At 41.8% G+C, this 15,928-nt stretch overlaps 1 protein-coding gene across 1 annotated transcript; it reads left to right on the plus strand.

Annotated features, from left to right (window-relative positions):
• Positions 1 to 22: 22 nt before the first annotated feature.
• On the plus strand, positions 23 to 14,903 carry LOC104083682 (TGF-beta receptor type-2; the record flags this gene model as incomplete). The annotated part of the gene is made up of 3 exons (XM_009587241.1): positions 23 to 186; positions 1,846 to 2,036; positions 14,104 to 14,903. Coding segments are annotated over exons 1-3 (1,155 nt in total), but the record flags the coding sequence as incomplete, so codon positions are not given.
• Between the last annotated feature and the right edge of the window lie 1,025 nt (positions 14,904 to 15,928).

Consider the following 15,928-nt stretch of genomic DNA (forward strand, 5'->3'; position numbering starts at 1 on the left):
TTTTTTTCCTTAAGCTGAAACTATGTCACCTGTAGACAGAAGTAAGGAAAATGGATTGCAAATGTCAAACCTATGCAAATTTTGTGACATTAAAGTAACAACCTGCTCAAACCAACATCAGTGCAAGAGCAACTGCAACATCACTTCTATCTGTGAGAAGAACAGTGAAGTCTGTGTCGCTATATGGTAAGTTATTTCTTCGTACAGGTGGGGAGGGGAGCACACCCTCATTCATGATTACTTAGTACTTTCCTCGATTGCTCTGATATTCAGAATGTTCCTGCTACCTCACCAGGCTTTGCCCTCTCGCTTCTAACTCATATCTATGCTCAGCATACTGAGAGTTGCTTGAGGTTAACAACAATTCTGATATGAAATGTTCTGGGGATTTTTTTCTTCTAAAGCAGTTCTGTTCCAGCTTATGCTGTTATTGGAAAAGACGCATGTTTTTGCTCAAACCATTAAGCTGCATCCACCCACAGCACTCAGAGTAGAAACAGATTTGAGACTCAGAGAGGATTCTGGAGGCATTTGCTGAAGAAAGGCAATTCTCTCTCAGGTTTCAAAGTGAACTAGATTATGTAGATCTATCAAGGAAGCTTATTTACCGTGTATAGGTAGAAATACTTTCTCTTAATGGTAAAAAAACTCTTCTGTGTATGTAGTGAATCTGATGTAAGTGTGGTGCTTTTTATATAGCATATGTCTAGGTTCAAAGGAATCGGGAGTATATGAAAATGAGTTGTAACACTTTTTTAGGATTTGTTGACTCTAAACTTGCATTCCAATCTAAAAACTGGGGTTTTGCCCTTCCATAAATGGTAAGCCAATCCTACCAAAGAAAACCAGAAACACTGGTGAGTTCATAAGTGGACAAAAGGAACAGAACTGAGTATTTACAACATTTCTGCTGATTTAGGAACATTAGAACCACTTACAAAAAGACATAATTAATTCATTTATTGAGGGATTAGTTGCGTCCATTGACTTGATGAGATGTTCAGCGTAATTGGAAGTAGACACTTGAAATGCAGGATCAGTCCAGTGTGCTATCCTGTATTTGTCCTGTGCTCCTTTAGCAAGTGATCAGTGTCTATTATTGCCATACAAAGTGGCTGTAGTGCAATTTAAGATACATCCTGGATTTTTCATGCCAATTTATCCCAAAGGCAAATGAGTTGAGAACTGTGTTTAAAGTGCTCTTTACCTCTGAGTCTTGTGTCAATGAAATGAAATCTGTGGACAATGACAAAACACAGGAATATGGTCCAGATTATCAGCTGTAAATATTTCCCTGACAGCAAGGCAACTCTAGCTTGCACCAGTTCTATGGTTGGTACTGGTTTTATTTTTAAAAAAATAATAATGTAAGGATAACTCCTTCAGTGCAGAAACTGTGCTGATTGTAGGCTTCAAAAGCAAAAAGAGAAGGCCAACTCACTAGAAATTCTTCAGATTTTGAGGAAATAATTCAGTTTTTATCATAATTTCCCGCAGATTTTTACTGTCTGCACAGTGACCACAAAAACCAAAAGTATGTTCTGGAGTTCACAGCAGTTCATTGAGCATTAGCTTGAATAATTCTGAGTGAGATTTTCAAAGGCACTCAGTGGAGCTTAGTGGTAATATGATACAGGAATAGCTGTGCCATTGTACAAATGCCCCAGTGTGAGGAGCCCAGACACAGCCAAATTTACCCCATTCAGGAAAGCCAGAGAACGTATGATATTCTTTAAATCCCATTTGACTTCTCAAAAGAGGCAAATTTCGGGCAGGCACAGTCCTGTCTGCTCTCTTTGTAAAATATTCCTTCTTTGATTTCAATTTTCTCCTTTTCATTTTTAGGAGACAGAATGATGAAAATGTGACATTAGAAACAATATGCCATGATCCCCAGAAAACACTGTATGGTCACATGTTGGATGACTCCAGCTCAGAGCAGTGTTTGATGAGGGAAAAGAAGGAGGATGGGGGATTGATGTTCATGTGTTCCTGTACAGGTGAAGAATGTAATGATATGCTCATTTTTCCATCAGGTAGGTTTAATAATTTACCCTGCATTCCTAGGCTATACCTTGCAAGTAATATTAACTGTGTCATACTGATGGACTTTGGAATCACATTTTGTGGAGGAAAACTTTTAGTGGCGGGAGATATTCTGGTCTCTTCTGAGTCTTGCAAAATCTCAACCTTTCTTTTCTGTGTTCAGAGAATATTTCTTCCTGCCAGGCTGTCCTCCTTTTGAAGTAAGTCTGATACTCAGCTCAAGATATTGCACTTAAAAGTTGATGAAAAGAAAGATGAAAGCAAGACGTTTAGAGTTGTTCTGTTTACACACCAAATGCAACATATGCCAATTACATTATAAAACATAAACAAGAGGCAAATGTCTTCTAAAAGGCTGTATTGCCGTAGTGTGGCACCTGTATAACACAGATACTACTGAGTAACTTGATAGGATGTGAATTTTAAAGTCAGCTTCTCTGTTGTAACTGACCATCTGCACTTGTTCTGTGGTGGGCGTGAAGTAGCTAGGAGATTCCTTCACTGATGGATATGCTACCTCATGCTTGTACCTACGGCACAAGGACATGTATGTGAGTTCAGTTAAACCAGTGAAATCTGAGTATAGACCAAATCACAAGTACATAACCTGTCCCCATTCTACTTCATGAATGCTTATATAGACCACTGCAAATACAGTAAAGGCAGTGCAGGTGTGTACAGTGCTGGTGGACCTCATACTGCACACACAGATGTGCATGTGTGCATGCGCACACCTCACTTTATTTTCTCCTACCTGCTGGATCCCACAGTGATTCTTTTACTGAGACTAAGTCACGTCTCTCGCAGGCAAGTGTGAGGCCTGCTGTGGAGAACATTGTGTGCACACGCTTCTACATGAGTATGGCACACAGAACACATCCTTATCACCTGTAAATTCCTCAGAAAAGGATATAATCAAATCCTCATTATCTGAGATAATGAAAGGTTGGGACACTCCTGGGGAACATGGCGCGTGACTGCACCAAGGCGGACAACTATGTGAGTGGCTTCTAGCTCTCGCTTCCCAGCCCTCCAAGAAGGCTAACTAGTTTAGGTTGCAAAACCACACCAGATTAGCCAAGAGCAAACTAGAAAGTCTTTGCCTCCCTTAGCCCAGGCTGTCCATATCCAGTGCCACCTCCTTCCCTCTTCCTCATCCTCTCCCCAAGCTTGATTTGAAACCAGACAACCTGACTGCTGATCCCTGGTTGTATGACCAACCCTTACTTGGGTGGGCTTGGAGTTGGAGTAAATACTGGTATTGATGTGAGCACAGGTGGTAGACCCAGGACCTAATTCTAACAGATTGCCTTGATTTTATTGAAGAGAATGTGTTCCTGGTGAAAAGATCTTACTGTGTCGGCTGTCTAGAGTTTTTATACAAAGCGAGCCACACCCTTGTGGATTTTGGCTAATTTGTTATAAAGCTGTTTCTCCTGGAGCTATGTAGCCGAATACAATCGCTCTGACAAATGTGTGTCTTCTGTGTGTATGTTTATGAAAACCGTTCTATAAATTCAACACCAAGTGCCTTCATTCCCATCAACTCTGCAGCCCCCCTCACACTTCCAGAGCAGCCTAAAAGGAGCTGTAGTATAGATTAAAACTCAGTCTTCTTACCCTAATTCCTTTCACTCTTTGGAGTGGAGCTTTTCCTTCTAGGTCATGTGCTGTAAGCAATCTAGGCGACTCATGAGAACTCTGCCCTGCAGTTACATGTAGTAAGTGAATAACTACAGATAAAAATTAAAGTAATGTAAAACCTCAGTTTGTAGTATTTCCAGTTCATTCACAAACACAAGCATTAACTCCAGTTGGGAGGGGGAGAATTGAGGCTTTGTCATTCCTTTTTTATTGTTGTGGATTAGTGTTTCTTTTAAATGAAAACAGCCCCTTTGGGTTGCTTGCCTGGTTAGCCATGGCAGGAAGACAAACGATTTTTACAGTATCAGACATGCGGTTTCCTGTCTGTGTTTAACTTTGAGCAGAACATCACAGCCAGCTGGTCCACGGCTCCTCCAGACAACTAGATAATAGCCTGTAATAATTTTGCCTTTGGAATGACTGTCATCCAGATCTATTCTGTACATTGTTCTTGCCTTTTTTTCTCTCCACATTTCTTGTACACCAGAGCAAGAATTTTTGCAGTATTTTTGCACATCCTATAGTTTTAGAGAGTGGACAAAAGCTAGTCTAAAAAAGCCTGATCAAAAAGTGATCGTACTCATTTATTAGCAGAAACAGACAATAAAAAAGATTGTAATCTTTCACTTGATAATCGCAGCCTTTCCTTTCAAGGTATTGCTATAAATGATCAGTGTTCTAGCTCTTCTTTCCCCTGGGTGCACACTTAAGGCAGACCAGATTTAGTTTGTTCTTGGTGTTTCTGAGGTAAGGAAGAAAATTGTGGGTAAGGCAAAAAGTTCTAATTTCCACCAGAGGTTAGTCACTTCGTTCCAGTGATTCACAGCTGAGCTGTTACTGCTTTTAGAAGAATTGGTTTATGGCACTGTTGGCTTGTATCGGTCTTGACTGTGAAGGGTAAACCTCCTGACTCCATTTTTAGACACAAACATCTAAAGGTTTTGGGCAGTGGGAGGTGTTGTGACTCACCCAAGTGTGGCTTTGGAAATGTTTGAAGTAGTTACATCCAAATCAAATGCCTGTTTCTTGTATTGACTTTCATTTAAATTGCCAATCTGCAAAATAAGCAAGACACAGTCAGGCACGTGCCTAAACATGCCTGTAGTTCTGCTGTGTCAGGGGGCTTCTGACCCTGATTCAGATCACTGGCATTTCAGGCCACGGGCAGCTGGTGGAAAATACTGTGTGCGGAATCACTCCAAACAATGTTCTGTAGCTCTTGGAGAAATAATATACAGGAGGCAGGTAGCCATTGCAAATCTCGCTACTCTGTGTTTATTTTTTAATCCCTCTCTTTTTTGCCAAACAAAATTGTGAGTGACTGGCAAGCAGCTTACACCCCTGTGCTGGAAAAATGCTTTTCACAGCAAAACTCAATGCCAGTCTGTTTTAATTATTATTTATTCAAATGTCTAATGTCAGCGTTACCAGAAGGCAAAGCCAGGGAGCAAAACCACTGGAAAAGATTAGCCAAAATCGGGGGGGGGAAGGCCCTGGCTGGCTAGAATTTGGCTAGGTGGCAGACAGGGGCCTGGTCCTGCTGTCATGGAAAAGAAGAGTGCAGGACTGGGCCACCAGGGTGTTTTCCTCCCTGTGTCTGGTGGATCTTCTGCATCTTGCTTTGCCTTCTTGTGTTTTGACCTGTTGTGATGAACCAGGTCTGTCGGTAGCTGTTTGTATGGTTCCAGGCCTCCCTTGGTGTTTGGGCAGCTCTGTTCCTCAGCCTTCCCTTCTCCGCACCATCTCACAGCCTCTATTCATCAGCCAGTGCGAGCATGACAAATGCCTAACAAAGTTCTTCTTTATTAACAATCCTAAGCTATTTGGCTGAGGTCAAGGCTTGTTTACCCAAAGGGACCAAGTAGGACTGTGCTCTTTCCAGCCTCACGTCTGACCTGTTCTCTGTGGGCAGAGATGACCAGGCACTCATCGTAGCTGAGGAAATGGGATACCTGCGTGTTACCCGGTGCATGACCTACCTGCTATGCAGTGCAACTTCTTCCTGTTGTGCAGGCTCGTTCAGACACATTCATTCAGCGACGTGCAAAAGGATGACCCCAGCACTGGAGACTGCAGACAGGAAAACAAATCCTTTAAGTATTGTCGTCGTTATATATGCAGTTGTTATCCTGGGCATCGAGTTCAAATCCAAGCAAAAATGCAGAGATCTCAAAATTTGGAAACGGGATTTGCAGACGTGTAGCCCAACTCTATTTGGTTTAGAGTCATTCTAATCACTTACGTGGTGATCGTTTTTCATCCTCACCTGTCTTGCCATGCTATGCAGATCTCCGTGCAGTTGGCAACTGAGGTGCCTGTTGGATTGTTCAGGTAGTCTCTGTTTATTCCTCATGTACTGCAAGACGAGGTCATTATTTTGGGCATTCGCACTGCACCCGGTGGTAATATGGGAGAAACCTTTAGCAGCAACAATGTATACAAGTTTTAATGATTATCTGAATCATCCAAACAGTTACCTTTAAATATCAGAACGTCAGTGATAGAGATGACTGATAGGTCAGCAAGAGTTTGAGAATAATAAAGCTAATTGGGGAAGTGTGTCAGAGGGGGGAGGGTGTTGTGCTGCTAACAATCTTCACATTGATCATGGTTTTACTAAGTTTGCTAATTGAGAGTGTAAGAGATGTAAGTATATGATTAATCAATTGTGGCTGAGTCATTTGCTAGAACGAATTACAGCCTATGGATTTGCAGTGTGTCAAGTGCTGTGATTGCTCATTGTGTACGGTTGTTACCTGGGAGACCTGGTATTGTTCTGCTGCCTGAACCACTGCAAGCACGTCTGCGTGATGCCTTGTCCTGTGCCCAGATCGCAGGAGATATGGATACTGTTTTAGAATTTCCTTAACTTGGTATCTCTCACTTGTCTCTAACATGTTGCCCCTGTCTTTTCCTTTCTTTCTCTCTCTCCTCTTCCTCTCCTTACTAGAGTCAAAGCGTTAGGGATTTTACTTGACTACATAGGAGGATCTCAGACTTAAGAGCAGACTTAAGAACTGTGCACAAACAGCCACCAGGCCATAAATACTCATGTGATGAGTTGTCCAGTGCTCAAGGAACAGCAGAAGGCAGACGATTACAGCTGGACCCCTTCCAAGTGGATTTTAACAAAGGCTTTCATTAATCTGTTTTTCTGTTACCCAACTAACATGTTCAGAAGGTAACTGTCTTCCAGCTGCCCCATAAAAGAGGTCAGTAGCATTACACAACGTTGCACAGAGCCTCTCACCGCTTGTATATTGGCATTGTTCTCTATGTTTCCTCTTAGGTATTTGCAGCCGCAAGGTCCCACCCAATGCCTGCAGCTGTATGTAACCAAAGGAGAGGCTGTCTAATACTGAACGTCTGATTCACTTAGTGGGATAGAAAGGAAGTAGAATGGAAAGAGGCAAAAGAAGCCAAAATTTTGTTTTGCTCTGTATTTATATTGTTTGCTTCCTAGGAAAATAACCATGCAGATCTCAGTTACAGATTTGTGTAAAAACAAACTAGGCAGAGCTCTTCCAGTCTGGTTGGCATATTTGTTACAATTTGCATCACTTGAGAGCTTAATAAGTGTGGGAATGTGGCCAACCTTTTATCAGGTTGTCATGGAAGAGACTTTAATAATTACAGACAGAAACAAACTGTAACTAACACTGGCAACATAATATTTTGGGAAAGGTTGGAGGGGTGAAACTCAGGCTGAGAATAAAAATAGTGGTTAATGTGTGGCATCTGTTGGAACATATTGAAACTGGAGAGATTGATTTGTTCCAGAAAACCACCAGCAAACAGCAGCAGACACTGAGTTGTATAACTGAGGCATGTATCACAGAAACAGTCACATCATGTAAAGTTAGAATATGTCGGCTTTCATATCGCTAAGTAGGAAAGCTCAGCTACAAAAGTCGAAATGTGTGAGAGATGCCATGTACACACAGTGAAGTGACCTGTTAGAATGGGAGAGATAAGAAGGGAATGCATCCAGGGGTGGGAGATTTTAAACAAATGAGTGCTGTGCCAGCAAAGGAATTACACTTCCTAGCCAGCAGTGAGGGAATAAAACAGCAACAAAATATTTGTTCTGTCTTAGAGCTTAAGAGTTTCTTAAACCTCCTGGGTGCTGAATAGCATACTTGGCAATCAGTTGAAAAATGAAATTCTGCTTACAGTAGATAAAACATCCATTACATCATTGCTGCCCAGCCTTTTCACTGAAGTAAGCCACGCAGAGGCAATCAAGTTGCCTGCCTCCCGCCCCCGTGACTAAGATGCAGCCATTCCCATCAGGTGATGGATGCATATGCATGACTATTCCAACATGTAACACATATAACTGGATCACGTAACTGGGGATTTTCCCTGGGCATAATAGAGATGTCTTGAGTCCTGATCACCTGATTGTGGGTAGTCATGTGCCAAAGGCAAAGCTGCTGGCCCCCAGGGGAGAGCAGCAGTGAGTGTGTCACAGCTCTCCAAAACTGTTCATATCTTTGCCTTACTACTTCTCAGGAAAAGAGGTAAGTGGTGGCACTGGGCAGTGGCCTGCACTAAGTGCTCTAAGGGCTGGGTCTGGTTTGCCAGCCATACATTGACTGCAGAGCAACATTCAGGCAGGCAAATAACCAAAAGGTCAAGTGAATGAGTTCCCACACCTTTGAGCAAACATTCTTAGGGCCCAAATTCTAAGCCATGAGGATGGCAGTGCTTTAGAAAGACAGCTTTAGAAACAGGCTCTAGAGATGGCTTTACCTTGTCACTTGTACTATCTTTGAGCCCTTATAGCAGGCCGGGCAGACTTGCCAACTACTGGAGCTAGTTCCTCTCCAGTAGGCTGCTTCAGCAGATACTGTGTCTTGGATACCCTGGCAATATCCTCTTTAGGCTAAAAGATGAAGACGTACAGCTCAAACACAAGTTACTGGCCTTGGCAGACTTGGTTTACCTAGTCCAAAAAAACTCTTCTCAAATTCAGGAACTGGCTGCAAGAATTTAACTTGGAGGAAAATCTGGGTTTATTTTCCACTGGATAGCAAGATAGAGTCCACTCTGGTTTTAAAATCTAGTAATCTCTGTCTCCTGCAATCAGATGGTTCAGCATAGAGCTGAAGGAGGGGTGGAACTGATTTCCTGCCCCACAAAACTGTGAAGTTGAAAAAAAATTCTTTGTCTCCAGCAAGGATGGAAAATTATAGTGTTTCCAAGAAACTGTCAAGGTAAAAAAAATGCAGGTTAGTTTGAGGTGCAGCATTGGAGTTTGATTATTTCCAAGTATTTTCTGTCAGGATCAACCATCTTCCTAAGGAAAAAGCCCCCTTCCCCCCCAATAAAAATGCTCCCCACCCCCATCCAAAAAGCCCAGAAAACAATGCCTCTAAAATTAGCAGAAGTTTTTAAACATAAAAGTTGGATCAACTTTCATACCACTTTTGTCCTCAAGATAGGGGTTTCAGGGAAAAGTACAGGAATGTCAGAAGCAGAGTTTCTGTTTTGAAAATCAGCATTTCCCATCTAAAAATGTTTTGCTGGAGATTTCCAAGCCGTTTTAATTCTGAAAAGACCAAAATCAGGAAGGTACGTGAGACACTGAGCTACAGAATTTCATTGTCACTTGAGAATTCTTCAACAGAGATAAACTAAGTTACCCCAAACAGCTGCTCAGAGTGGAACTTCATCTCACTGAAAAAGAAACACTTTATGGAATTAGTTTTCATCCAGAAAGTAGCGCTAAAGAGGTGGGCAGACTTTTCCATATTTTATTGCCTAGTGTCTTGCCCAGAAATTGGTACACACGTAAGGTTCAAACTCGCATTTGCCTGATTCAGAATAATCAGAAATGAATAGGTCTTCACTGAATCAAACAGAGCGGGACTTGAACTTGGAGCTCCCATACCCCAGACTGGTCTCCCCTCACTGGTGGGGATTCAGCGCTCACATCTCTTGCCAAATTGCAACATTTGAACAGAATTCTGTTTATGCAAAAACATTCAAAAAGTGTTAGTTTTCATTCCAGTTTGGAATTGAAACCAAACTTTGAAACCTCAGAATTGCTGCAAAATGGAGTTGTCCTCCAGTCAGCTCAAAGGGCTGCTTTGTGTCTCAGGAGCTTGCAAAATAACTAGATCACAGTCCGGGGTCTGGGCCCATATTTTGTGACTGTGTGTTTCTGGGTGTTTTTAAGACACTGGACAGGCTTGCAATACATCAGTGTCGGTATGTTTAACCTGAGTTCTGCCAGTATCAAATATAGTCTTGCCCTACTGTGTGGCTTTGACTAGCAGTTGAATAGGGAACAACTTTAGTATTCTCACAAGCAGCAAACAGCACTGAAGTAGTTCTGTCAGGACTGGCTGTGCGTTTCTGCTGCCCTGTGCATTAAAGTGCAAGTCCTAATTTTATTGCCATTGTTTTATTTCTTGTTTCCAAAGTTCAGTGACACCAAAGTTCAATCAAAGGCACCCAGTCCAACCTAAAGAATTTGCAGGCAAAGCGCTGTTGTGCTTTGAAGCTTCCTGACTGAACAGGGGCTGTACAGTGTTTCCATTTTCCTTGGCACCTGAGCCCTATTCCCTAAAGGCTTAGGTAGTGTTAAGGGTTGTGCAGATGGCTTGTGCTTAGTTTAAACCGCATACAGGAAGCTTTCTTTTAGCTCAACTTCTCTATTGTTATGCTATATTAATAGGCTCTTTTGAAGCTTAAGAAAGGACTGATCTGCCTAAATAATAGTTCTGGCTGGGGAAAGTTATTTAGGAGCATGTTTGCAAAACCTGAAAGGCTGTTTCATTTAACCATTTCCTTGCCTGCCTGTGCAGCCAGGTTTTGCTCATTCCAGTGCTCAGAAAGAGGAAGCTTTTTTGAAGTTATGGGGTTTGAGTCATAGGTATTTATTTATAAGCAAATGAACATATTTATTCTTAGATTCCTGTAGTCAAGCCAGAAAATGTTGGTTAGCCCTATGCAAACATACAGATATGCTCTGAATTTTGATCCTGCCCTGACTTTCTACACAGATTCAAAAGAGAAGTACCCCAACCTTAGCTTGTGCTGGAAGGGATGATTTTGTTCTGCTCATATCAGCAGTCACAATCAAAGGCGGTTCCAGAAGTGCCTTGCTCGGACCAGCCCCTCAGTGCCACCAGCTCTTCACTGCTGCTGTCCCCTTTAATTCTGCTGGCAGGCAGCTCAGTCCCCTTGTTTTAAGCTCAGGGTTCAGCCTTGTCAGAGCTGGCACCCAGTTCTCCCTGTTGGGTGCTCATTCTTGCACTTCCCAAGCCTTGAGTGGGACTTGTCTAGTGTCTTAAAAACTGAAAATGAGCACACCCTTCGTCCCTGCTGCTTTAGGTGGGGATGTGCAGCTGTATGCTTTTCACCCCCTGCCTCCCTACTTCCTCCAAGGGATGGTGCCAAAGCAGATGTGTCACTTTGCAGCACGGGTGCAGGACGATAGAGCGCTCAGGGGAAGTGGCCAAACTGCTCAGCTTCTGCTTTGATTAAAACATTTTTTTCATTCTTTTTCAAGTGACATTTGCAACATCAACAGTTTCTCCCTTCCACCCAGAAATCCCCCTGCACCACAAGCAGAGCTTTCTCTTGTGCAAAAAGAGGAAGAGCCAAAGGGGCTGTGAAGTCTGCTGGAGACTTCTCAGCTGTAGGCCAAATTAATACAGCCTGCTCTAGGGCATTATAGGAATGATCGGAGACCCTCAGACAGGTAGCCATAACACTCAAGGAGTGGCAGCTTTGGGTGAGTTTCTTCTCAGTTAGAGCTAAACATGCACTGAATACCTCCAGCTGCTTGGACTCATGGGGAGAAATTTGAAGGAGAACTAACACATCTTGGGGTTTTTTCCCCTCATTTAGAAAGACATTTGTATTTCAAATATCTGGGCTACATATTGCAGCTCTGTGGCAAAGAAAAAGGGCTTAAAGGTCCCTAAAGAGGCATGTTTATCTTTGTTAAAAAGTATACCATATGATATAGATGACATATTACTCAGTTCCAAGAGCAGAGTCCAAACTTCAAGAATGCTTTTCTGTGGTCAAGAAAAAAAAAAAACAAAAACAAACCAGAACCCCAAACATTCATCAAAACTATTTTATCTGATTGTTACAGATCATAGTGGCATTCATGCAGTTGTGGCCTGCTTGCAGCCAAAACTCCGAAACAGCCATCCCACAACGTAGTCAGTTCTCCTCCACCAGGGTGTTTCCCAAGTTCTTTATAAAGCAGATTTTCTGAGAGCAAAGAATGCACATGGGAATAAGCAATGCAAATCTTGTTTACTGACAGTGACATTGGACTTTCTAAATATATTCCTCCAGTAAGGGCCATAAAAAAAATGGGGTTTTTTTCCCCTCTTCAACTGCTCTTCAAGCAGAAGGGGTGCCTGTAATCTGTGATGAACTTTTAAGTATTTTTTTTATTTAAAAGTTAAAAAGTCTAAAATTTACTAACATTCTGTTGCCAAGGGAAATCACTTGAGAATAAGCATTTGTGGTTTGCATAGGTATGGAAGAAGGGATTGGCTTAAAAGGGATTGGCTTTTGCATAAATGAAGGAAATACATTCTTTGTAGGTGCTGCTAGTGAATGCCACTGACCTGTGCTAGCCGGGAATGTCAGTGCTAGAAAGGCACTTCCTCTTCCTTGTAACCCTGTGAGAGAGGCTAGGATTGAATTACTTGCTCTACATCTGGTTGATGAACTGTTCAAACAGAGGAAGCACATCCTGGTTCAGGATTCAGGCCTTCTTCCAAATAAAAAAGAATATACTCTTCAGGTGTCCCGTCACCTGCCTTTTGAATAGCTGATGGCTCCTGCTGCTTGCCAGCTAACTGTGTTTCCAATGGGAAAGTGATTATATATGAAATTAGAGGGTCAGAGGTACTGCTTGTTCAAATTGTAAGCTCTTTTCCCCCACCCTTTCAGCATTGCTCACCTTCATTTTGAGAGGCACAAAGAAGGGGAAACAGAGGTTAGTGGCTGATGTAGTTAGTGGCAACTTCCCTTCAGAGCTTATTAAACTTTTCTTTTTCTTATTGACTTATTGGGCCTGATAACACAGAACCTGAGTCAGTGACTTTGCTGTAAGCATCCGTCATTGATTTGGCTGTAAGCATCCGCCAGAGCGTCTTGCTGCCAACACAAGCCGCTTGCTTAACTCCGGTTGCAGCTTCAGTTGTTTTAGTCCATTCAGGTTAGAATCCCAGGGCTTCTTCAATCAATCCCCTCCCTCATGGAAAGATAATATAGTACGTTTGCTCTGACTCGAAGGGAGAAATAGGCTGGGAGAGTACATTTCCATGTGTCCAATCAAATCAGGTCCAGATAAACTCTGACCTTCCTTCTTTAATCTATTTTCAGAATAAAACTGTTCTCTTTTAAACTGTTTACCTTCCCTAAAAAATACGCCAAACTGAACTAGAAAGGTCACATCTAGAGGCGATAGGGCAGCTCTCACCCTAGAATAATGTTCTGCACCATTCCCAGAACATCTCACTATTCTAGAATATGTCTGTATTGTTCTTCTATTCCCTATCCCTATATGTTCCACCTAAGAACATGTTAGTGTGTGGACTGCACCAGCTAAGGAGTTTGGAGTGAACTGTCAGCTGCTTTACAACAGGACAGCCGGCGTACAGCCAGCAAGTGACACACAGAGGATGTTTTCCATTACATAAATCTATGCAAAAAGTACGTGGGGGGTGACAATTCTCAGAAGTGTCATAGATGCCTGATTGTGCCTGCAGGATTCAAACACCTGTGTGCACGCAGGTGTTTGAATTTGTTCTAGCAACACTCTAAAAAAAGAGTTTTGTTTTTCAGATGTGTTTGCAGGCGTACATATTGTGCCTGAATATTAGCCTGCAGTAGTTGTGTGCGGACAGGCTTCCTGAAGATGTCTTTACATGAATCCCACTGAAATATACTGGATCTGGAGTGATCTGGGCAAGTGGGAATTCACATGCTGCATTGTCTATTTATTTATCAATCCAGTTCTTAGGAAAAATAATGTGTTCTAGTAATTACTGGTTAAAGGGGCAGATCTGTCAAGAATACATCGACAGAGTAAATATAGGAGACTTTGGCTATTGTATTCAGGAAAGTGAAGGTTTCATCCATAACGTATTAAGAGCCTGAGAGAAGAACAAAGCTATTAAATTACATTATGTTCTTGCTCATTCAGTTCTGGCTTTTTATAAAATAAGCAGACAGGGAAGTCCTGGTAAGTGGAGGCCTATATACAAAACAACATTTTGAGGTAAGAAAGCAGTGATAATTTTTGTTATTTACTGTTAGTGGAGGTGATCATGTATTGCACTCTGGATAAAAATTATAATTATTGTCAGCCTCCTGTATACATAAAGCTATTATATCATTTAATGTATGCCCTCCTTTCGTTCTTTACAGATGACCCTCATAAGCCAGAGGAGGAAGGTGAAATTTCCAAAGTCACAATCATAAGTCTTGTCCCATTACTGGTGATTTCTGTTGCTGTGATTGTTATCTTTTATGCCTACCGCACTCATAAGAAGAGAAAGCTCAACAAGGCATGGGAGAAGAATGTTAAGCCCAGGAAACATAAGGACTGCAGTGATGTTTGTGCCATTATGTTAGATGATGACCGCTCAGACATCAGCTCTACCTGTGCCAACAACATCAACCACAACACAGAATTGCTGCCCATTGAGTTGGATATTGTTGTTGGCAAAGGAAGGTTTGCTGAAGTGTATAAAGCCAAATTGAAGCAAAACACATCAGAGCAGTATGAAACTGTGGCAGTCAAGATTTTCCCCTATGAAGAATATGCTTCCTGGAAAACTGAGAAAGACATTTTTTCAGATGTAAACCTCAAGCACGAGAACATCCTCCAATTCTTGACAGCAGAGGAGCGTAAGACAGATCTTGGTAAACAGTATTGGTTGATCACTGCCTTCCATGCTAGAGGAAACTTGCAGGAATATCTCACACGGCACATTATCAGCTGGGAGGACCTCTGGAAACTGGGTGGGTCCTTGGCTCGAGGGATTGCCCATCTGCATAGTGATCACACACCCTGTGGTCGCCCCAAAACACCTATCGTGCACAGAGACCTAAAGAGTTCCAACATCCTTGTGAAAAATGACTTAACCTGCTGTCTCTGTGACTTTGGGTTATCCCTGAGACTGGACCCTTCTCTGTCTGTGGATGACTTGGCTAACAGTGGGCAGGTAAGTTAAACGTTTCAAGAGGGGGGCGTGTGTTGTACCAGTTGGTGTGTCGGTTCCTGGGGTGAAAAGAGGAAGAATTCTATGTTGCCATATTTACTTAAAATCTTAAAAAATTAAAGTGGCAGTATTTATAAACAAAGAGGCTCTAAACTTAACATTAAAGCAACAGTGAGAAATGTGCAATGAAGGCTGTGTTATGATCAGAGAGCTGCATATGTATATCATGCAACCATCTTCTTTATACACTTATACTAAGTGTGTATGAGCTTATTAGTGACTGTTTGTGGTGTTGCTGCAATGCACACACACACATATGATAAGGTTGTGCTTCACATTGTGAGGTTGTGCCACAGTTTTCATGCCTGATGGCATTACAGTTTTGTGTGAGTAGACTCCTGGTGTACCCCAGCATATGTGAAGTCAGTCTTCTATCTTTGAGAGGCTTAAGTAGGTAAGTAGAGTGATAGATAATAACTTTAAAAGGCCAAAAATAAACTTGTTTAAGATTATGGCACTTTCTCAAAATACAAGCAAATGCAAGAATCTCAAATAAAAATAATTGCCCTGTTGTTGCTTTTTCAACCAAGTAACATGGATAATACTCATCAGCTTCACAAGGATGCCAGAAGGATGTTTAAAAATGCTTTGAAGATTAAATTTTTCAAGTAAATCTCTAAATATCGGCTCTTCTAATGAAAACTCCCATATAAATTCAGACCATTTGTTAAGTTAATTAATTAATAATTATTTAATTATACATATATTTATACATGTATTTTTATATTTATATTTTCACACATAGGTCCCATCAAAGCCTGGCCATTTACGCTGACTTTTACTTCACATGGAACTAATATTTTGGTTTAGAACACTTCCAGGGACAGTTATTCAGTCAGTAGTGCTCTGTTGAGTTCACGAGAGCTTTGCTGTGTTTATCTAATGAAGACCTGTCTTTGAAAGTCTCCTTAGTGAGAGGCAACTGTCCTGATGAGGCAACTGCAGATGACACCAAGTTGGGCGGCAGT

The sequence above is a fragment of the Fulmarus glacialis genome, unplaced genomic scaffold, assembly GCF_000690835.1.
Source record: "Fulmarus glacialis isolate BGI_N327 unplaced genomic scaffold, ASM69083v1 scaffold41271, whole genome shotgun sequence".
Taxonomy (NCBI): domain Eukaryota; kingdom Metazoa; phylum Chordata; class Aves; order Procellariiformes; family Procellariidae; genus Fulmarus; species Fulmarus glacialis.